A 25,155-nucleotide genomic window follows, 5' to 3' on the forward strand; every position below is an offset into this window, starting at 1 on the left:
GCAGACTCGATGTGCCGAATGGCCTCCTTCTGCACTGTATGTTCTATATTCTATGGTGCAGGGTCACAATGATTTAAAGGACATAAGCCAAGGACACTGTTGATTGTTTGTCACATGTGAGAGCAGCAATTGGTCCTAGTATTCTGGGAGAAGCAAGAGGAATGACCAGCTACAATTTCTATTGCAGATGAGAATCCAGTGATCTTTATAGGAAGGAGCACATCTGTTCATCAGGGAGGACAGTATCAGGTGCAACAATGACATTGACACAGATGAGCAAATAACCAGTTAATGTTCTATATCCAGGTTCATAGAAGAAAGGATAAAAGGATGAAATGCCAGAGTTGCCTGCATTAGCTTTCAGGGGGAGAGGAGATGAGAAAATAAGTGTTCTGAAGAGGAGTCACATTCAATTAGAAATATTAACCCTGTTGCTCTCTCCAAAGATGCTACCAAACTATTTATTATTTCCTGTTTTTATTACTGCATTAGGGTTGCTCAAGGGAAATATTGGCAAGAACACTTACAGAAATCTTGTGCCCTTCTTTGAATAGTGCCATTGGATCTTTTACATCTACCTAACAGATAGTGTCTCATATTAATATCATAGCAAAAGGCTGTACCTCAGTCAGACTATCAGTCCTTCAAAACTGGATTGAAGTGTCAACAGAGATTTTAAGTGCGAAAGAGTGCAATCACTGAACCAAGATTGACACAAGAACAAAAGACACTATTAAAAAGGACAAAGGAACCCTGAAGAGCACATGGCTGTTTGCACTGAAGGCATTGGAGATGCAAGTGAACTTATGGGATATTATGTAGGGAGAGGGGGACATTAACTGGGCCTTGACCTTTAACTGAGAAATGAAGGCATTTGCTCCTGCTAATCAGGTATTACTCCAACTCTTCTGCTGGAAACCCGTCGAGATAGAAATAGCACACTCAAGGTTAAGAAAACAGATGGAATTTCATTTACGTGTGGCGGACAGGAAAGGGCCGGCTGATGTGAGAGAGACAGTCAACCTTGTTAGCTTGCTTCCCTGTTACCCAACTTCCATGTGTTTGGTGTTGATTGTTGGCATAATAGTGGAGGAAAATTCAAGCCACAGCAAACTATTTTAGTAATTATAAAATATTTGCAGCGGTCAGGTAAACGGATTTATAAGATGTTATGTGGGAAGTGTGTGGTAGTGGGGGGCAGGAGGTTGGTAGTGGTGAAGGAATGCAGAGAAAGAGCATAACGTTGTTTGAACTACTCAAAAAATTTTAAAACGTTGAATGGACTAATTAAGGTTTGCAAAAAAGAACCAGAACAGCACAGATGTATTTTGCTCTGGGTTTTAGGAAGCTTAGATGAAATCCACATGCAAGTGCACTGTGCACATGATAACTGCATCACTGCATTTAGACACATACCTTTCTCCTCAGCTAGCACAGAGAACTCTAGTTTCATTTTGGATCACCCATTCAACATCTGAACGAAAAAGCAACCCACAGAGAAACTCTCTGAGGGATGGGGGTGGGGACGTGGTTTAACCCTTGCCAAGCTTATGTTTTGCACACAAAAAGAACAGATTCCGGTATCAAAAACACTCAATGTAAATTTGCAACTGGATTATTACATTTCCATACATGTATTTGGACCCTATTAGTTCTATTTGCTTATTGAATTCCCAATGCATAACTTTTGGATAAGAGCAGTAAATTACACAGCAACCACTGACTTCAACCAATATGAACAATGTTCCCACCCTACAGTATGCAGTTTATACCACTAATTAAAAATGAATGTCACAAAACAATGCAATTTAACTGAGCTTTTTTTTGAAATTACTGTGCATGTGAACAACTTCAAAACTGAGCCATTAAACTAAAACAGACTGGCACAGCGTGGCACCATTAATTGACCACTCAGAGGCAGTGATCATTTCTTTCTTTTTAATGCATTCTGACCAAAGTCAAAGTAAGCTTTAAAAAATGGTCAACGAATGAATCTCTGCTAATTCTCTGATACCTGCAACGCTCCGTTTCGGCTAAAGGAAGCCACACACTGCATTAGTCGGCTTATTTCTTCAGTAACAGCTTCAATAATTCGTGAAAGAATCCTTGGGACGAGTTCCTTAGAAATCGTAAATACCTGTAAATTCACAGAAACATTGGTTGAAATAGGATGATAGATTACCGAATGTCACCGTGGTCTTCTTTCATCTTTAAGACAAGTTCAAGCTCCAAATACAAATGGAAAAAATTATATCTTCATATGGGCAGAAAGGTTATATATGCAGACCCTTTCACAGCCACACCTGTAGTTTACATTCTTGCCTTCAGTTAGCCATACTTTCCTTACCATTATCCATACATATTTTCATATTAAACATGGTAAAGAGGAACCTGTTACTCCTTCCTTATGATCAGAAACCTCAGCTGCCCCATCCTACTCTCCTGCTTGACCTTCCCATCCAGAAAACCAACTGGGGGTTAATTTTGTCAATTGCTTCTTGTTCCATTCACCCTCCCAGCGTTGATTCTGTGGAGTTTGCTAATAGATCAGATATCACCACAAGTCTCTTCAGCTCCTTCCAGAGTGTGATTGAGTTCACTTGTGATCGAGGCTCTTGCCAATCAATATCATGGCCTTGAAAGAAACCTGGCCAAGGAGTGACGACACCTTCCCCTTCAAATGAAGTCTCCCTATCTGGCTGCACCATCCACATGCCCTGAACAAACTGCCATGGTACCACCAAACCACACTTGGGTCTGTCCCTACTCCTTTGACACCTTTCATTGTCTCACCTTGTTCCACCTCTCTCACCCTTATCTAAAATCGGACTCTACAGCCATCACAATTATCGTGGCAAGTTTCTCATCAAGCTATCTTCACTGCCCTTCTCTCTCAGCCACTGAACCAAGCAACTTCTCATCCTTCTCAACTTCCATCTCAACTCATGACCTCTCCCCAGAGTTCACAGCCTTGCTACCCTTTGTAAATCTCTCCCTCCATATCAACTCTCCTACACTTACTAACAACCACCTTCTTGACTCTGGCATCTCAAAGTTCCTTCACTACCCCACTGGGCCAATTCCAGATAAGGTTGTTTCCAATCATTTCACTGTATGCCTTTCCATGCATTACCATTCCCCTCCCAATCGTACTTCTCTTTCGTATTCACCATTGGAAATAATCTTCCTCCAAGCTACAACAGCACTTTCAAATTGAGTTCTCTCATCATCCTAACAGGTCAACAGCTACCAATCTGTTCACTCACATCATCACTACCACCTCTGAGGCCTTTGTACCCATTACTTTCTCACACCCTGTACCATGCAAGGGCAGCCCCACTAACTTCTAACAAAGCTCAATGTGAGCTGAAGGACAAACACCTCTGGCAGGATTCTCCATCCCACCACACCAGTCTTCTGGTGGGGCGCGCCCCTGCCGGTGGCGGAATTCTCCGTCTCGCCAGCCAGCCAGTGGGGATTCCCATTGTGAACAGCCCCGCGCCGTCGGGAAATCACCAAGCGTGGGTGCGCTGCCGGCGCAACGGATAATCCCGACAGCGTAGAATCCAGCCTATCATCTTTCAATCAGGCACTTTACAGTCCTCCAGGTTCCCCATGGAGTTCAGCAATTTTAAATCACAACCACTGCCCCCATTTGTCTTCTTTTTGTAATTATTTTTATTTTGGATGGCAGCTGTGATAATTCTGCTTTTCTCATCTCCATCTCTTCTTTCTTATGTTTCTTTTCTTGACTCATTACCATTTCCTTTGTCTTGCATACTGAAAGAAGCTTTGTCATTTAATTTCTTCTACCCTCCAATTACCTTCCTTTTTGTTCTTTCTCCCACATGTCCAACTTGCCCTGCCTCTACTTGCTCAAAACCTGTTACATCTCTAAATTTTATCAGTTCCAAAGAAAGATCATCAACCTGATAAGTTTACTATGTTTCTCTGGACAGCCAGTGGACAGAGAAACATAGTAAACTTATCAGGTTGATGATCTTTCTTTGGAACTGATAAAATTTAGAGATGTAACAGGTTTTGTGCAAGTAGATACTGCCTGACGTGCTGAGGATTTCCAGAATGTTTTTATTTTTTATTTTCCCAGGTATCAGCCCCCCAGATTACCACAGGACAACCTCTTTGCATGCTGGCCAATCTGGTGGATATCGTATGGGCAGAAGGAGGTCTAACTTCACCTAGTGAATCGTACGATGTCAGGAAGTAATAGAAGCAATTGATCTCTGCTGCTGAAATTATGAAGCAAAATCTTTGGTACATCAAACAAATTGTCAAACAAATGAATTAATGAAAATATCTTGTCCTATGTAAGCGAAAGTTAAAGTTCATGTAGATCAATTAGTGGATGAAGTATGTGGGGGCAGGTAAAAATCGCTGAATTTCTAAAATAATGGAAATTCAAGGAATATCTGGTAGAAATGGTAGAACTGCTTTATCATGTACTGCATCTTTGGGTTGTGGGGGTGAAACCCAAGCAGAGACGGGGAGAATGTGCAAACTTTGTTTCCCTACAGTTGGAGGAGACAAATGGTCTCAGCTTTGACTAATAAAAGGTGCAAAGCTCCAGGGTTCATGGTTTTCTTGACAGCGCAAAGGGGAAACAATCAGCTTTGGGCGCTGAAAGCTGCCTTACCCTATGTCTATCCAATGCCACAGAAGTGATATTTCACTGATATGATATTCCAGGCAAAGCAATTCTGCAGCATCTCTCTAAAGAATGTTCTGTGCTACTGAAGAAGAGATGAAATTTGTGGTATTGTCTTTTCAAAATATCACAGTGGACATGGTTGTACAGGTTGCTTCTGATTCCGCTGTGGTGAAAATAAGAAGCGTTTAGACCCAAAGTAAAAATGCAACATTGTAAACGCGCAGATTAGTTTGAAGACCTTACCTCTGCATGCACAGCAATGATGTTAACTAAAGCTTCTTTTAAGTAAGTTCTGACACCTAAGAAAAGAAAAAAGAAACAATGCATAAATGTAATAGCTGGATAAACTGTCCGAATTACTCCTAATTCTTAATCAAACAGAATACAAACTCCACTTTAATCAAGAGGTGACACTGCTATGCTATGAGGATACATATCTTATCTCACCTGTGCTCAAGGGGTTCAGACAGATAGTTTTTATCCACTACTGGAAATGCCATTCTTTATTAGCTACCACTGCAAAACATATAAATTTGATCTCAGTGGAGATTCTACATCCAGTTTAATATTCTTGACCATGCAATAGAGAACCAGTGATCCCACCCTTCATGATCAGGGACAGTGGAACTGTTTTCACAGGAACATGGGAATTGCTGGACAAGAACAGACCAAGGCACAAAGGGCTTTGATGAAGAGTCATCCAGACTCGAAGCGTTGGCTCTTTTATTTTTTTCACAGATGCTGTCAGACCGACTGAGATTTTCCAACATTTTCTATTTTTGTTTCAGAGTCCAGCATTCACAGTAATTTGCTTTTATCCAATGTACATCTAGCTTGCTTTCCACTATCCTGCTTGTCACATACCACGATAATGGAGTTGACTAATCATGACAATTAATCTCTATCAAACAGTCGACAGCAGACCACAAAAAAAATTACACCAGGAAAGCCCCAGAGGTGGCGAGCTTATCCCTTCTTTGCTGTGAATTGCTGGAGTCTTTTAATGGTAATTGCCATTTATCTTTCCAGCAATTTCTGCCCCCATTATGTTCCTTTTCAATTTTATTACTACAGAAAGCAAACTCAATTCCGAAAGCTTATGTGGAATCAAACCATGAGTCGATCACAGAAGAGAGGTTGCATCCCAAGGCAACCTTTACTGGTCTGATGCTGAAAAATATGCTAAAGATTTCTTTGGTTGTATCCATGATGCAACAGGGCAATCTTTAGGTTGGTGACAACCGTTAGCATTTAGAATTGGCTTAGAGGAGAAACAAAGGCAAATAATGACTGTGTTGATTAAAAAAAGTTGGAAAAAATATAGAACACTACTGCACAGTACAGGCCCTTCAGCCCAAGATGTTGTGCCGACCATTTATCCTAATCTAAGATCAACCTAACCTACAACCCTTCAATTTACTGCTGTCCATGTGCCTGTCCAAGAGTCGTTTATATGTCCCTAATGACTCGGACTCCACCACCTTTGCTGGCAGTGCATTCCATGCACCCACCACTCTCTGTGTGAAGAACCTACCTCTGACATCTCCCCTATACCTTCCTTCAATCACCTTAAAATTATGTCTCCTCGTGACAGCCATTTCCGCCCTGGGAAAAAGTATCTGGCTATCCACTCTAACCATGCCTCTCATCACCTTGTACACCTCTATCATGTCACCTTCAGTGAGAAAAACCTTGGCTTCCTCAACCTTTCTTCATAAGACATGCCCTCCAGTCCAGGCAGCATCCTGGTAGATCTCCTCTGCACCCTCGGCCAAAGCATCCACATCCTTCCTATAATGAGGCGACCAGAACTGGACACAATATTCCAAGTGTGGTCTAACTAGGGTTTTATAAAGCTGCAGCAAAACCTCGCGGCACTTAAACTCAATCCCCGTGTTAATGAAAGCCATCACACAATATGCCTTCTTAACAACCCTATCAACCTGGGTGGCAACTTTGAGGGATCTATGTACGTGGACCCCAAGATCCCGCTGTTCCTCCACACAGAAGCAGAAATGTTTTTTAAAATATAAATTTAGAGGAACCAATTATTTTTTTTCTAATTAATGGGCAATTTAGTGCAGCCAAACCACCTAATCTGCACACCCTGGGTTGTGGGGGTGAAACCCAAGCAGACACGGGGAGAATGTGCAAACTCCACACAGACAGTGACCCGGGGCCATGATCGAACCTGGGTCCTCAGTGCAATAGGCAGCAGTGCTAACCAATGTGCCACCCGAAAAGTAGAAATGTTAATGTGAAGTTGGAACAATAAAAACTTAAAGAGTAAAAAGGAGATAAATGGAAAAGATTACAATAGAAAAACTTGAAATCTTATTTTCAATTATACATAAGCGGTTACAGCAAAGCTACCCAACATTGAACAATACTGCCGCGTAAGAAATTACTGAAAACTTGCATTTGCATCAGCATCGTTTTGAAAGTACAGCGCTCAAGTTACGACATTCGCCAGACACCTGAAACATTGGTCATTGCCATAAGATCCAATGACAGGTTTTACATTGTCAAAGGGAAATTAAGAGGTAATTAACAGACTTTGTAAATTCTTCGCAGGCAGTAAAGAAGGCAAATGGTATGTTGGCCCTCATAGCGAGAGGATTTGAGTATAGGAATAGAGATGTTTTACTGTACTTGTATAGGGCAATGGTGAGGCCACACCTGTCGTATTGTGTGCAGTTTTGGTGTCCTTATCTGAGGAAGGATGTTCTTGCTATGGAGGCAGTGCCATAGCAGCCTGGTTTACCAGGCTGATTCCTGGGATAGCAGGATTGTCATACGAGGAGAGTAAAAATCGGTTAGGATTATATTCATTAGAGATTAGAAGAGTGAGAGGGGATCTTATAGAAACTTGCAACATTCTAACAGGATTAGACAGGGTAAATTCAGAAAGAATGTTCCCGATGGTGGGGAGTCCAGAACTAGGAAATTCACTATCACAGAAGTAGTTGTATAATTTGCTGAAGGAATTAGATATAGCTTTGGGGCTAAAGGGATCAAGGGATATGGGGGGGTAAGGCAGAATCAGGGTATTGAACTTGATGATCAGTCATGATCATAATGAATGGCGGAGCAGGCTCGAAGGGCTGAATGGCCTCCATCTGCTTCTATTTTCTATGTATGTTTCTAGGTATGTTTCTCATCAAGCAGTCTTTGAGAATGTCTTCTAATGGATGGAGGAAAGAAATCAAGAGAGTATCCCCAATGAGTCATTAGATGTATTTTTATACACTTACAGGGGGTGTGGCATCGCTGGATAGGCCAGAACTTTCTGCCTATTTCTAATTGCCCTAGAGAAGGTGAATTGAATGAAAATGCAGCAGAATGGGTCACATAGTACCCATTATGAAAAAAAATATTCAAAAGTACACAGTGGTATATTCTCCGGCACATGCAAAAATGTGAAGTAGCAGCTTTGGAATCTTCACATGGAGTGATGGTCTGAATGTGTTACCAGCTTCACTATCTTTATTTATCCTTGGTCACTTATGTCATAAATAATATGTTCATTATTCAATACTGTTATATACATCAAAGAGTTATAATCAAAAAAAAAGAAATGAACAAATATTTGCTACTAGGGCTGGTACCAAAAGTTACCAGGGCGATACACATCCAGAGAATAAACTCACTTCAATACAGAGCAACATTTTTATTTCACTTAATAGAAAATATAGAGGATAGAAATGTTGAAAACTCCAATAGCTATCATTTTTTGTTCCCATAAAGAATGGCAGTTTCCCATTTCCTTACTGTTATACTTAACCTGGAGTTCCTATTTCTATGTTTATAAATGTTTGGCAATAGTTAATTGATATGAAAAATTTAATAAGACCATTTTGTGAACTTGGTCTTTTCTGGTTTCTAGAAGAAACTGTATATAATTTCTGTGGAATAATTTATTTTTTAAATATCTGTTAAATCATAGAAATTCTGTCTATGCTCTAACAACAGAAATATGTTCTCTAACCTAGCATTCATTCGTTTAGTGACGCCTTTAAAACAGTGACGTGACCATGGACTCCCCATTCACAGTAAATTGTCTTTCCCTAGTTACGTCAAAACCCTTTACTGTACAAATAAGAGTACTTAACTTCTTCTGCTCCAGTGGAAATAGTCTCAAATCTCTTTTTCTATAAAGTTGGGATTGTCATCTCTAGTACAACTCTAGTTCTATTTCATTAATAAATAAAGATTTGCACTAATATCCACACCTATTTATCACAGTTAAGAATCATTTTTAGTACAGAACTTCTCGGGAAACTTTCTGCAAAGATTAATGTAAAATAGTCATCAGTCCCAAATTGTCGATTTTGGTGGATCTGTCACTCCGATGCAGGTAAAATGTTTGCCTTCACACAACAGTGTTGCAGTAGCTTTGGTCATTGTGACATGATAGTTGGGCAGCCATGGGAGATAGTCTCACTGACCAAAAGCCTACAGCTCACAAGGAACAAGCCGAGTGTTGCAGATAACCAATTCATTAAAACAACAGAGAAAAAGGAGTAATTTAAAAAAGCAAACTAAATAATCTGAAAATCGAACAAAAGACAGAAAAAAAGAGAAAAATGGAACCCTCCGAGCAGCTTCAAACTTCTTTAGTTTCTGTGACCCTTGGGCACAATGACAGCGATGTTTCCTACACTGCTATGACTTGCGTTTCTTGCTTTCCAAAATGCCATAAAATCACGGTTCCTTGAGGAAAATATTTCAGATAATTACTTTGCTAAGTTCTGATGTTCTAATTTGACTGCAAGAACTGATTCATCAGCAAGATATCCTTATCCGCCAACCTTTTTTAAAAAAAGCATCATATCGCAATATGATTGTTGTCAATTGTTAAATTATTATAAATTCCACAAATTAAAGAACAACCAGAGTTGTCAAGAAGGAAAACAAACCAAAGAGAATACTTCTCACAGAAATGATATGTTAGAGCTCAAGCATTCTGTGAAGTCAAAACTACAGCAACAAGACAGAGAAGACTGCTCAGATACCGGCTGTGAACAAAGACTTATGCTTGCAATGTACCAATCCATTAAATACATAGTAAAGAATTTCTCACATCTTCCAAGTCACTGTTACCACTTTCAAATACAACTGAATTGAAACTGTCAGTTGGAGCCATTTCCCATACCTCTTTGCTATCCACTGCAACACCTGCGCGACTCCTTTCCGCTCATTTTCTCCTCCAACTCTCATTAGGACGATCTTGAAAAAGATCCCAGTTTTGTCGTTTCTGTACCTATCAGATCCTGTGCTTTCTGCATGCCAGGAAGAGTTCAGGTGCAGATTCTAAAGTTCTGAAAGCTACAGTTAATTATGTCATTATCCATTATTTTAAACCACCAGCGCAGCTTCTGGGATGGCAGTCTTGTCTATGCATTCTGGATATTTATTCATGAACAGTTTGTTAATTATCTGTTATTGCCATAGATTAGACTTTGACCATGTTTAGCAGCATGGGCTTTTAAACAAATCACCCATCATATAGTCTTCCAGCTAATTTACATTTACAGCTCTCTAATTTTTCCAACGTTCTGGCCTCTCCCCAGTTTCCTTATTTTGTAATTTCAGTGGGACCTTGCACTTATCAGCCAATCTTACCAACTTTTTTCCCTGAAAACTCTGCTCCATAGTCATCATTTCTTTCTAGATTTACCAACCTCAGCTGCTTACAACCTTCAGTCCCATAAGACATAGAAGCAGAAGTAGACAATTCGGCTCATAGATTCTGCTCCGCCATTCATTGAGATTGTGTCTGATCTGATTACAATAATCCTCAACTCCACTTTCCCACCTTATCCCTGTAATCCTCAAATCCCTTACTGATTATGCTCCATGAATGTACAAGTGCTACACAATCAGAGGTGCCTTCTTTAGGATTAAATAATAAACTGAGGTTCTGTCTGCTCAATTTCAGGTGGTGCAAAAGATCCCATGGTCTTAATCGAAGAGGATCAGGGGGTCCACCCCCATTGTCTGCTACACTTATCCCTCAAAAATCACTACTGAAATTGATTCTGTTATTGTGTTATTATTATGCATTTTCTTTTATAAATCCATTGCTGATGTGATGGTAAGCTCTGTGACATAATTAGTTTCAGTTGTTGTCACCGGTGTATATTCGTGTTTAACTGCCGTTAGTTCTAATTCTATTCAGTTAGTGTGATTTCAACTATTAACAAGCTGCTCCCATTTTTAAGTCCACCCTGCATTTTAAACTTCGTTGTTTTTATATATTAAAGAAGATAAACTTCAAGATTAATATGTTTCGACTACCTTTTTGTGGTCAAGTTACCACAGACTCTCTAATTTATCTTATTACTGTTTATGGGATCTTATTATTCTGCACAAATTGGCTGCTTCATTTCCATCCACTACAATGATGGATAATTACAATAATTTATTTAATTGATTGAAAATCAATTTGGGATGCCCTGAAGTCATGAAAGGCACTTCTAAACATATAAAGTTTGTGACGACTGGAAGGTTTTAGGAATATTGGAGTCTACGTACTGGGCAATTTAAGGGTTAAAAGCCTGGGGTTGGTGTGTGCTTGACTGCAGAGGTCATGTTTTTATTTTAAAACTCTGTTTTGAAGGGCCAGAGCTTTTGGGAGCCAGAGGTCAAATTGAGCAAGAGGAATGTGTTTTGACTGGAGACAGTCTCTGGGGAGTTAATGTGCTTTCAGTCCCTGGAAAGTTAATTTATTTTCAGCTTGGGGAGATGATGTCAGTGCTGGGGGTAGCTAAGGGAGGGAGAGATTTTTCAAAAGGTTTTTGGGGAGAAGAGTTGCATTCTGATCTGAGTGTCAGGGTCCACATGTAAAGGCAGTTTTCTTTCCCAGTAGGATAGTTTTAAAAAAAAGAGTAAGAATATTTTAAAGCAGAGCAGTCTTGTCTGAAGACAAGCACAAGGCTGAAACAACTCAATTGAAGCAGCTATTTGAAGAAATTCAGCCAGAATCTGCACGGCTTTAACCAGGAGCCAAATTTGTTCTCCAAAGCAGGTATTACTCTATGCCCTTCTGATTTTAAACTGGATTGAGAGATGTCTATTTCTCCTCTTGTTGTTTAATGGAGAATTGAGGAGTAGTAGTAGTTAAGGGGTAAATATAAGCTGCTCTTTTCACTGTGAAGTTAAAGAGTTCAATATTGTATTCACAACAAAATTTTATTTTAAAATACCAAAGTCCCATTTTTCATGCAATCACTCCTGGAGCGAATTGTTCTTTCCGCACAATCTTACAAAGTAAATTAAAGTATTGGGGTTTCGGTCCAGTACTAACCACTGTTGGGGTCTGCTGGGATCGTAATAATTGTGTTTGATGCTTTCTTTCTTCTGCAGCAGTATTTTGACCCACATCAGATCTCATTGAGACACAGAAAGCAGGAACATAGCGATGGAAGCATGAGACGTTCTGGGACTATTGCAGACTGCAATCACTGATGCATTATTTATAATACAGACTTTGGAAAGGATTACAGTAAAATTTCAAAAACTGCTGACCAGAAGATTAAAAAACCCAGAAAGTCCCTGGTATCAGTTGTTTTGACACATTTGAGATATTAAGTAATTTCCTCAAAACAGTATTTACTGCCCAATGTGTTTTTCTTCACAGTGTTATTCATTCTCAGGCTGTGAAGTTCACATAGTTGAAATTTACAAACAGGAGCAAAAGGCTTGGATGTAACGGAGACATTTAGGGCTGAATTCTCCACCTCCCGCTGCTGGAAGCAGAGTTCCTGGTGAGGTGGAGAATCCAGCTCCGTGAAGAAAACAGGATCAGCACTAGACGGGGATCCGTTTCCGATGCTTCGACTCCCCCACTGGAGGATTGAGGTCCGTGCCCGTTCACGGATGTATCCACTTGGCGGGCTGGGCACCATTTTTTTCCGGACCATGTGATCCTCTGGTCTGGGAAACACGGGCAGACGGCAGTTGTCTGGTTCCAGTTTTATGTACTTGGGGATAACCAGAGAATTACCATCAACAGCTTCTTTTCCCATTCCATTAACTCTGGTGTTCCCTAAAGATCAGTCTGAGGTCCCTCATATTTTTCATGCCCTGCCACATCATCTGAAAATATGAGTCAATTTTCACATGTATGTTGACAGCACCAAGCTCAAACTCACTCTCAACCCCTTCAGTCTACCAGGTCAACATCCGGTTCTAGAAAAGCAGAAATATCCTTCAACCAAATATTGAGAAGATTGAAGCTATTTCTTCAGTCTGCACCCCACATTTCATTCACTACTTGCTGACTCCATTCCTGGCAACCATCTTAGGCTGAACCAGACAGTCAACAACCTTGGTGTCTTATTTGATCCAGAGGTAAGCCTCTGGCCATTAGTCATGTGATCAGTATGACCACCTTGTTCTACTTTTGTAGCATGGCTATCTCTGACCCACCTCAGCTCATCTGCTCTTGAAATCCTGATCCATGTCTTTATTATCTCCAGGTTTAACTGCTCAAATGCACTCCTGGCCCGCCTCCTACATTCTACTCTTATCAAAATTCAAGGCCATCCATGTCCTAACTTTCTGGAAAGCCTTGTTTCTCCATTATTCTTGTGCTTGCTGATCTACAATGGCTCCAAGGAAAGTAACAATTTAATCTTAACATTATCATCCAGGGTTTCAAATCTCACCAGAGCCTGGTCCTCCCTAGTGTTGTAATCTCCTCCAGCTTTGAAAACCTCAACCATCTGATATTCTAGCCTCATGTGCATCTCCAATATTATTCACTCCATCACTGTGACTGTGCCTTCAGCTGCCAAGGTCTCAAACTTTGGAATTCCCTACTTAAACCTCTCTGACTCGCTACTGCTTTTCTCTTTCAGGCATTCCTTAAAAGCAACCTCTTTGACCAAACCTTTGGTCGTCTGCCCTAATAACTCTTCATGTGGCTCGGTGTCAAGTTTTGTGGAGGTTTTATTATGTTAATGGTGTTATACTCCTGGTAGCCAGTTGGTGAAGGAAGAATCCAAACCAGTCTTTGGATAGATTTATTCGGGGTGAAACATTACAGGTAGATAGCTACTGTGTTCTAACCCCAATGGAGGTTCCGGGATCAGGTTTCCCATACTTCTGCGGAATATGAACTTCCCCTTTAACAGGGTGGGACTATTCTGTAAAGGGGGCGGGGCTTCCCTTTAACAAGGAGAGCCACAGCTGCACAATAAACCCTGCTTGGTTTCAGGTCGGGTAAGGAGACCCTTAGGGGAGTATTGGAATTGTATTGAAATAAACCTTGCTTGTAAATTTCTGTCATCTATGCGTTCTCCACATCGCGGGTTCAACATACTTGTGTCAGTGTCTCTTTAGATGTTCTCAAGTAATCATCCAATTAATGTCCCCCAACTGTATGTACTTAATCCCAATTGATACAATTAACAAAAGGTGCTATAGAAATACAAACTGTTGTTGTTTTATTGCCCTTTCCAGATTGTAACAACTTGCTACTGAGATTTAATTAAATTAAGAAATTCTGAAACTGGAATTCCCTACAGTGCAGGAGGCCATTCGTCCCATCAAGTCTGCACCGCCCCTTCGAATGGCCGCCCTACCCAGGCCCAATCTCCCACCCTAATCCTGCACCCAACCTAAGGTCAATTTAGCATGGCCAATCCACTTAACCTGGACATCTATGAACTGTGGGAGGAAACCGGAGCACCCAGAGACCCATGTAGACAAGGGGAGAATGTGCAAACACCACAAGGCAGTCACCGAAGGTCGGAATCGAACCTGGATGCCTGCTGCTGTGAGGCAGCAGTGTTAACCACTGTGCCACCTGTAGTCTCATTCATGCTGACGACGAAACTACTGGATTGTCATAAAAGCCATCTTGTTCACTAAAGTCCTTTAGTGGAAGAAATCTGCCATCTTTACCCAGTCTGGTCGGTGCCGACTCAATGGGCCAAATGGCCTCCTTCTGCACTGTATGTTCTATGTTCTACATGTGACTCCAGACCTACAGCAAAATGGTTTGCACCCAGGCCTTCTGAAATGCAGTGTAAGCCACTCAGTTGTGTTCCAAAAGGTGATGATTCTCATTCTCAACGACAATTTAAGTTGTGCAATAAGTGTTGGCCTAACAAGTGACACCCACATCACAAGGACAAATATTAAAAATCCTCATCTCCCCTCTGGTTCTTTTGTCCTTAAATCTGTGACCTGTTTACTGACCTTGCTGCCACTGGAAACAATTACTCATTATTTACTCTAACAAAATCGCTGGCTTTGAAAGCAGACCAAGGCAGGCCAGCAGCACGGTTCAATTCCTGTACTAGCCTCCCCGAACAGGCACCGGAATGTGGCGACTAGGGGCTTTTCACTAACTTCATTTGAAGCCTACTTGTGACAATAAGCGATTTTCATTTCATTTTAACCTTGCCTGCTTTAGAATATCAGCTTCTCCAGTCTCTCTGGAGAACTTAAGCTCCACATCCCTTGCATCATTCGAGCAAATCTGTTCTGCACCCTTTCCCAGGTCTTGATAAGTTTGGCACCCAGAATTGGACACACTACTTCAGTTGCGCTCTAATCACTATTTCATAAAGGTTTAGCACTTTAATAACTTATTTTTATTTTATTCTGTCTTTGCCCAAAATATCAAGAATCCTATATAGAAAACATAGAACATAGAAAATACAGCACAGAACAGGCCTTTGGCCCACGATGTTGTGCCGAACTTTTGTCCTTGATTAAGAACAAATTAATCTACACCCCATCATTCTACCGTAATCCATGTACCTATCCAATAGCCGCTTGAAGGTCCCTAATGTTTCCAACTCAACTACTTCCACAGGCAGTGCATTCCATGCTCCCACTACTCTCTGGGTAAAGAACCTACCTCTGACATCCCCCTATATCTTCCACCATTCACCTTAAATTTATGTCCCCTTGTAATGGTTTGTTCACCTGAGGAAAAAGTCTCTGACTGTCTACTCTATCTATTCCCCTGATCATCTTATAAACCTCTATCAAGTCGCCCCTCATCCTTCTCCGTTCTAATGAGAAAAGGCCTAGCACCCTCAACCTTTCCTCATAAGACCTACTCTCCATTCCAGGCAACATCCTGGTAAATCTCCTTTGCACCTTTTCCAAATCTTCCACATCCTTCCTAAAATGAGGCGACCAGAACTGTACACAATACTCCAAATGTGGCCTTACCAAGGTTTTATACAGCTGCATCATCACCTCATGGCTCTTAAATTCAATCCCTCTGCTAATGAACGCTAGCACACCATAGGCCTTCTGCACAGCTCTAGCCACTTGAGTGGCAACTTTCAAAGATCTAGGAACATAGACCCCAAGATCTCTCTGCTCCTCAACATTTCCAAGAACCCTACCGTTAACCCTGTATTCCGCATTCATATTTGTCCTTCCAAAATGGACAACCTCACACTTTTCAGGGTTACACTTCATCTGCCACTTTTCAGCCCAGCTCTGCATCCTATATGATTTAAAAAAACATGCTTCTCAATTTGTCTTGATCTTAAAAGATTTGTGTATGTAAACCCCCAGGCCTCTCAGTTCATGTATCCTATTTAACATTGTCACTGGACTACAAATCCAGGGGCTCAGGCTCAGGCTAAGGGCACAAGTTCAAACCCCCAATGCATTTGGTATAATTTATCTTCAAAATTTGGAATATAAAGCTATTCTCAGTAAAGCTGACCATTAAACCATCGTCTTAAAAACCCATCTAGTTCACTAATGTCCTTTAAAAAAGGGAATTTGCCATCCTTACCTGGTCTGGCCTGTATGTGATTCTAGACCCACAGCAATACGGTTAATTCTTAAGTGACCTGCAAAAATAGTCCATTAGGCCACTCTATTTAAGGGCAATTAGGGATGGACAACCAATATTGGCCTTGCCAATGACACCCACATTGCACGAAAGAACAAAATGAGTGTCATTCGGCTTATGTTGCCTCTCCACATTGCTCCTATCAAATTGTATCATTTCATCTGCCAGCCTATTTCACCAATCTGGCCTTGTTCTCCTGAAAAGCGGTTACTATACTCCTCACTGTCTACTATGTTGCTTCGAAGGAAGGTACTACGTAAGTAGGTGAAGAAACCAAGGTGCAATTCAGTGATATGTGACATAGGGTTCAGATGTATTTAAGTTTATTTAAAACTGTGGTTTCAGTATTTAGATTAACCACACAGTGTTAGTGTTACAAAATAAAGCCCATTCCTTCTAAACCCTGTCCAAATGCCACTAGATGCAGTACTAATTACTTGAACTAACTTGTCCTCTCATTTTCCCTATTCCATGTTCTCAGAGAAGCATGTTGGCTGCTCTGAAGATCATAGGTCCAGTCTTGCAGTAGTAATGACAGCAAAACCATCATCATTAACAGTTATTATTGCTTTCAAATTGACAGCAACTCTGAAGTCTGTACATGTACAGTTAAATGTGGAAATGCAGAAGTTGTTATTAGTGATTCTTTGTTTCTCTGTGGGGTATATTGATGAAATTCCTGCAGACTGCAATCAAGTTGAAGTTACTGAACTAATGAGAACTTCCCTTTTCTTACTGTAATATTACTGTTTTAAATAAAAATCCTAAAATCTTTATGCTCTGTTAATGCAATGTAACAATGTTTCTAAACAACGTAAGTAACAACCGCTGAAGAACTTCTCTTGCCCTGGAAAAGTAATTTAACATTTTTGCAATGTAATTTCTTCCCATTCTGATGAGAAAACCCAAGTTTATTTATAAGCTGGTTGGTGACATTTCAATTTCTAATGTGTATTTTCCAATCATTTATTTTGCTCTCTGTAAGACTTATTAAAACGTGCATGACAATTAGTGCATTTTACTTTCAGGTTTGCAGTCTGTGAGAATATTTCAATGTAACTGGTTGCTTTACACTGCTTGATGAAATCACTGCTGTTGGATGATCCAGTGGACTTGGGCACCAGATTCAAACTAAGAAAAAGGAAAACTCACAACATAGGTTGTTATACCTTTGTGGGCAGCTTTCTTCAAGGTCAGCAGTGAGTGCCTTAGCTTTGCTGCCAACAGTGAAATCTGAGCCATTTCATTGGTTCGGATCACAAATCAATGGAAAATTGCAAAGGAAACTTCAATCTCATTGCACTAACATAGCACGAGTACACCAGTATGCATGTCTTCTTTTATGCTCATGGTGATTCAATTTTAATTTTAAATCAAATGGAATTTGATTTGTTACATCAATATATTCCATTTCCACATCCTTCTGGTTATCCACAAAACACACCCATAAGGGACGTATCAATAATTTCATAATGGTGTTTAACCTGGCTACAGTTAATAGCTCAATAAACTGCTAAAGCTTTGATGCGGAAACGTTAAATTAATTGCCAATGGTTAATTCAGCCAAATGATTTTTTTTCAATAATATTGGCCTGTAACTTTGAAGCTGCAAGGCAGTGCATCTCGGAGAGTCCTAAAGATGTGTTGCTGAATCCCCACCACTGCCGGAATTTCCCAGGTAAGACTTGCACAGCAATTGACCAGGAAGTTCCAAAATGCAATTTAAATTAAAAATCCACTAAATCCTCCACCCCCTCATGGGACTCACTCCACACACCACCTACCCCATGGGACCCCAGACCCCATCCCCCACCCTTCCACTACACACCTCCAACCCCCATGGGATCCCGCAACTGCACCTGCCCTGGCTGCACATCCTTACTTGCTTCCAACATCCCGGACCACCTGACCACTCCCCCCACCATATTAAAACTTTCTCCTCCGAACTGTTGGGTACAAACACATTGGAAGTATGTATCCTGTTCAATTTCCAAGAAGAAAAATTGTACAGGGGTCAACGATAATGTTTTTTTTTTAAAAAGGGAAGACAAACAAAGCGAGGTAGATATTAGGCAGAATGAAATATGCTTACAGGCTGCATGGTGACGTGGTACATTGGAACAATAGGGGGCGATTCTCCTCTTGCGTTGCGCCCGGCGCACCTCCCACTAGGGCTCACATTGGACGCCAAACGGGGCAAAATGCGCCTAGCCCATGGCACCGGACCCTATCCGGTTCAAGCCCTGGCTGGGCGTGAACCAGACTTGCAAATTTAAATGAGTATCGAAACTTATTTGAATTTGCATTTCTGGGTTTTAACCAGTTTTCCGGCTCTCGGGATTCACCATCCCCTCTGGCACAAGCTGGCAGGAATCACTACTCATTTCCATCAACGGAGACCAGACATAACCATGCCAAAGGATTCACAGAGGCCATTTGAGCCCATGGATGTCAGAGACAGGAAAGGGCAGTGCCAGGTTGGCACTGCCAGATTTCCAAGAGGCACTGCCAAGGGGCAGGGCCCAAGGAGGGGAACTGCCATGAAATTGAGGGGGTGGGGGTGAAAAGCATGAAGGGTGGCCCTCGGCGACCTCACAGCAGGGTGTTGTTCACTTGGTGGTGGTGGTGGGAATTTCTGGTATCACCAATGGTGAGGGGGGACGGTGGCCTGTTGCCTGTGAGTGGGGGAGCTCTGCCGGTGAGGGGGGTGGGTACTGTAAGGTTGTCTGAAGATTGGGGTGCCCTTTGATCTCCAAGGAACTGGCCTGGCCGGTGCCTTTAGGTCCTACACATCTCTTTCCCAGTGGAAACCTCTCCAGGCTCCACATATATGACTAAATGTGGGAGAATTGCTAGGAAAATCACGCCAGAACAGCCGGCGGGATTCTCAACGGTTTCCCGTGCAAAATGGCACTTAGTCATTTTTTGGGAATATTTTGCCCGTTAAGCTCTGGGATGGTCATAAATCCCCCAACAGATGCCAGTTCAGAGATATTCCTGAATTCTGTGACACTTATGTAATTAATTTTTTACAGCCAACTCGAGGCTGACTGAAACCAATGAAGCGGGTTGGCTCCTGCTTTCTTGATCCAGTTTAGTATGTGATTCAAAGAAAGATATTCAAGAAAAGGGAGGAAAAAACAAGACCAAAAATAGCCTGAAATACAGTGCACACAACCTCAATAACAACAAAAGATTTTTTAAAATAAAAATGTCACCCATCTCTTATCTGCTGTGAGGGAACTTGGTACAAAAAGTCTGACATTTTACTATGTAGGCACCAGAGAAAGTGTCCCCACCCACATACATAAAAAAACGCTTAGTAACACACTATCTTTTATATCACATGTGTGCAACAAACGAATCAAGCCATTGCCTGGAAATTCCCTTTGGACATAGTAATACTTGTGTTAAAGATCACAAACCCAATGAATAAACCAAGTCAATCTGAAGCCTGCCCTAATGTCTACATTTACAGTAACAAGGGGTCATAACACCCCACAACATCCAGTAACACACTAGCCCACTGCCTCAACAAAAGATGTATGATTAATACATGAAACTTATTTGGGTTGTCAAAGGATTTTTTCTTTTTTTTTTTAAATAATTTTTATTATAGGTTTTCACAAAATATCAATAACAAAATGAGAAAAAAGAACCCAACAGGGTTAAGTACAAAACACAATCTAAAAAAGCAACCCCCCAAACCCCTCCCCACCTGTACATAAATAATTGATAAACATCCCTACTTAACACAACAGGTGTATACATCCCCTCAGACCCTCCAGTGTAAATAACAAACAAAAATAAAGTAACCCCCCCCCCCCACCCCGAGCAGCTGCTGCCATTGACTAATGTCTATCCTACTGCCAGAAAGTCTAAGAACGGTTGCCACCGCTTAAAGAACCCTTGTACCGACCCTCTCAAGGCGAATTTCATCCTCTCCAATTTAATGAACCCTGCCATATCGCTGATCCAGGATTCCACGCTTGGGGGCCTCGCATCTTTCCACTGAAGGAGAATCCTTCGCCGGGCTATCAGGGACGCAAAGGCCAGAGTTCCGGCCTCTTTCGCCTCCTGCACTTGCCACCCCTCACCCCCAAAGAACCGGCTCATCCTTGTCCCGGTCATGTGTGCCCTGTGCAGCACCTTAAACTGTATGAGGCTGAGCCTCGCGCACAAAGGGGAAGAGTTCACCCTCCCTAGGGCATCTGCCCACGTCCCCTCTTCGATCTCCTCTCCCAACTCCTCCTCCCACTTACCTTTCAACTCCACCACCGAGGCCTACTCCTCCTCCTGCATCACCTGGTACGTTTCCGAGATCTCTCTCCACCCCCCCCTCCACCCCCCCCCCCCCCCCCCCCCCCCCGCCCCCGCCGAGAGCACCCTGTCCTGTACTGTGTGTGGCAGTAGCCTCGGGAATTGCACCACCTGCCGTCTGGCAAACGCCCTTACCTGCAAGTACCTGAAGGTGTCCCCCCCCCCCCAGGGGGAGCCCGTACTTCTCCTCCAGCTTACCCAAGCTCGCAAACTTCCCGTCCACAAACAGATCCCCCAACTTCCGTATCCCTGCCCTGTGCCACCCTGAAAACCCTCCACCTGTTCTTCCTGGGGCGAACCGGTGGTTCCCCCGTAATGGGGTCCACGCCGAGGCCCCAACTTTCCCCCTATGCCGCCTCCACTGCCCCCAAATTTTGAGGGCCGCCACCACCACCGGGCTTGTGGTATACCTCCTTGGAGGTGTCAAAGGATTTTTAAGTGAGGGGTATGAAAGAAAAGGTAAACAGGTAGAAAGATTCCTAAAGTGGGCTGATTGCCGTCATTCACAATCGAACAAGATACATAATCAGTCAGTGAAAAAAGGCTATTTATCTTTTTTTTTTTTAAAAGTTCAAATTACCTTCCTGACCTTTTGAGCATAAGAAACAGCATTCATAAAATCATTAGCAACTACAGACGTGCTTTTCAATTTGGAACCTGGTGATCTCTATGTGGGAGTTGAGAGAGGTTCCTGGGGTTATGCAAGTATTTAAAAATAATGCTCCAATGAATTCTCCCCACTTTCAAGCAACTTGATTCAATTTACACTCCTACACTACACTCCATCTCCTGCTGCCGCTCATTTTGTGGCCACGCAACTGGCTGGGTCAGGTGGCTGCCATCTACACATAGCAAAATTTGGATCAATGGAGATTGCTCTTTAAAAGGTACAAAACCACTCTGATAGAAAATCTGAAAGATCCTTTGAGGTCACTGACCTGGGTGCTGAGAATTGCATGATGAAACCAAAGGTGACAAAGAAAAAAAAACTAAGTAAATTTACTGGTTTACTGACAAATAAATAGGACATAATAATAAATAGGACATAATAATAATAATCACTTATTGTCACAAGTAGGCTTCAATGAAGTTACTGTGAAAAGCCCCGAGTCGCCAAATTCCGGCGCCTGTTCGGGGAGGGCGGTACTGGAATTGAACCCGCGTTGCTGGCCTTGTTCTGCATTACAAGCCAGCTGTTTAGCCCATTGTGCTAAACCAGCCCCTGACATGTTGGTGAAATCAAATTAGAAGTGCTGGCTTTACTCTGTAGCACCATTGCTTTGGAGTGGAAATTTGCTTGCTCAAGTCTCATGCCATGACTTGAGCATATATCCAAGATGACACATTAGTGCAGTTTTGAGGGAATGCTCCAAGTTGGAGGTAAAGTCTTTCTGATGAAATGTTAAACAGTGGCCAGGCTTACTCATTAACTTGGTCAATAAAATATTCCATGGCACTTTACAAAGAAGAATAGGAAGCTCTCCTAGTATCCTGGTTTGCATTCCTCCTTCATTATCATAATCAGAAAGCAGGTCATCTTCAACTTGAGAGCAAAGACCTTTACTGAGTAAAGTAATGAAAGGGGTCATCAACAGTGCTATCAACCGGCACTTGCTCAGCAATAACTGATGTTCAGTTTGGGTTCCGCCAGGGTCACTCTGCTCCTGACCTCATTACAGACTTGGTTCAAACTTGGACAAAAGAGCTGAATGCTAGAGGAGGTGAGAGTGACTGCCCTTGACATCAAGGCAGCATTTGACTGAGTGTGGCATCAAGGAGTCCTAGCAAAACTGGAGTCAATGAGAAAAGGTTGAAAACCATTCACTGGTTGGAGTCATACCTGGCACAAAGGAAGGTGGTTATGGCTGTTCGAGGTCAATCCTCTCAGTTCTACCACATCACTGCAGGAGTTCCTCAGGTTGGTGTCCTAGGCCCAACCATCTTCAGCTGCTTCAACAATGGCCTTCCTTCCATCATAAGGTCAGAAGTGGGGATGTTTACTGATAATTGCACAATGTTCAGCACCATTCGTGATTCCTCAGATACTGAATCAGTCCATGTCCATATGCAGCAAGACTTGGACAATTTCCAGGCTGGGCTGACAAGTGGCAGGTAACATTTGTACGACAAAAGTGCCAAAGAGAATCTAACCGTCGTCCCATGACAGTCAATGGTATTACCATCGCTGAATCCCCCATGATCAATATCCAGGGGTTACCATTGACCAGAAACGTACCTGGACAAGCCATATAAATACTGTGGCTTCAAGAGAAGGTCCAAGCTGAGGAATCTGCAGTGAGTAACACACCTCCCGACTCCCCAAAGCCTGTTTACCATCTACAAAGCACAAGGAGTGTGATGGAATACCTACTACTTACTTGAATGAATGCAGCTCCTACAACACTCAAGAAGCTTGACACCATCCAGGTTAAAGCAGCCCGCTTGATTGGTAGCCCATCCACAACCAACTAGCAGTGGGGTAGCTACACCACATGGACTGCAGCGGTTCAAGAAGACAGCTCCCCATCACCTTCTCAAGGGTAATTAGGAATGGGTAATAAATACTGACCGAGCCAGCAACATACATATGACGAGAATTGTTCTTTTTTCAAAAGGCTCATTGTATCCTAGGTACAGGTGTAAGCCCATTACTCAGTAGAGGATAATGTTACCATGCTTACCTCCACAATAGTCATCACAGTCCAAGTGAAGTATTAAAACCAATTCAACATGATAAGCCATTTTATTATAGCATGGATTTGTTTCTATCTATTTATTATCTTATTCCACTGTAAATAATCTGCTATAATCGCATTTGCAGATCTATATGGAAATCAGAAATTGAAAATTCAGAAAGGTGATAAAACAAAGTGGTTGGTCTGCAGAACCTGCACCAACATCTGTATCCACATAACTTTGTAGTGCAGCTACACCAGTGATAGAGAAACAGTTTCATCACAGATGATAAGAGCTAGCCGTATCATTCAATAATAAAAAAGCTAGCGTAACCCTATTTCAGGTTTTACACCAGGTACCTTCTCTCCTTCTCCATCAATCACCAGCCTTTAAAAAGTCTTCTCACTTTTATCTTTACCTAGCTCTCCCAAGGGCCAAACGATTTCAGTACATGTGCCAAATATTTTCCATCGTTGAGCTATTGTTTGTGGTTTCCCTCCGCCCTGCCCATCCTTTCAACTCCTACGGCTGATCTCCCATAACATGCCTTCATGAGGAAAGCCACAAGAGGCTTTACAGCAGTCTTTAACCATTTAGCCGGATATAACGCAATCTGCTGAATCTCCTGAAACAGTTGCCATTTTCTGGCTGTTTAGCCATGTTGCAAGGCACTGGCTGTTCATTTGTATTTTAAGTTGCCTTGTGACAACTCTATTCTGAATGGCGAGCAGAAATGTTAGCAACGTGTTGATGCTCAAGAAATATTTTGGTCCTGGAGGCTCACTTGAGCTGACAATCAAAAACATAATAGGTCAAGTGGAATTGCCATCAGAGAAAGCACCTTTTGCACTGATAGAGGGGGGGAACTGGGTAGACACAAATCAGAGTAAAATCAATAAATTCCTAGAATTATTACAAGACCAACAGTTTTGGTGCTGCTTGAGCTCAAGTACCCATAGATTCAATTAATTATTGTTAAAAGCTCGGTTGACACTCTCTACATATCCTTCCGGTATGATGATCGGTGGATAACTGTGTTTTGTAAAATAAAATGCATGTTAATACGGACTTACAAGTACGGAGATCTTTCTTAAGACTGTGAACCTCACCTCAATCAGTCTTTTTCATCCTGCATTATCTATAATACTGCACATGTGCTCCAGAATTTGGTTACAACTTTCACATCATTAGACTGGCTCTGTGAATTTATCAGCCTGAAACAGCAAAGGAAGTTAAAGGAGAATCCTCAATGTGTTTAATGCTTTCAAAGATTTCTATTCCACAATTTGTCTTTCCATCATCATGGATCTAATGTAGTTGAGAGGGAGGACAACTCCTACTAAGCTTCTGCTGACAAGGGCACACAAGTGTAAAGGAGCAGTGGAGCAAGTGTTTGCTCTTTATGAGGTTTCTCCACAGGTATCTCCCCTAATATTGGCAACACGGTGGCGTGGTGATATGAACCCAATTTCTGATACCATGCACTGGAGTCCAACTCAATGTACACACGGCTCCTTCTTGAAAATGACAAATTTTGATCGAACTCTGAAGATGCTGCCAATAGTGTTGCTGATTTAAATTGGACACGTTGGAGCATTACAAGGTGCGGAATGAGCAAAGGAGTTTTGGCCATACAGCCCATCAAGTTAATTGC

At 41.9% G+C, this 25,155-nt stretch overlaps 1 protein-coding gene across 3 annotated transcripts in view; it reads right to left on the reverse strand.

The window, feature by feature from the left end:
- exoc2 (exocyst complex component 2) overlaps positions 1 to 25,155 on the reverse strand; it is a 323,421-nt gene that overhangs the window by 19,150 nt on the left and 279,116 nt on the right. For all 3 annotated transcript variants that reach the window (XM_072509914.1, XM_072509916.1, XM_072509915.1), the window contains exons 24-25: positions 4,913 to 4,968; positions 2,015 to 2,137 (exon numbers count right to left, since the gene is read on the reverse strand). In XM_072509914.1, coding sequence (XP_072366015.1) covers positions 2,015 to 2,137; positions 4,913 to 4,968 — 179 coding nt within the window. The remainder of the gene's footprint in view (positions 1 to 2,014; positions 2,138 to 4,912; positions 4,969 to 25,155) is intronic.

Source organism: Scyliorhinus torazame, chromosome 6, assembly GCF_047496885.1.
Source record: "Scyliorhinus torazame isolate Kashiwa2021f chromosome 6, sScyTor2.1, whole genome shotgun sequence".
In the NCBI taxonomy this organism is placed as follows: domain Eukaryota; kingdom Metazoa; phylum Chordata; class Chondrichthyes; order Carcharhiniformes; family Scyliorhinidae; genus Scyliorhinus; species Scyliorhinus torazame.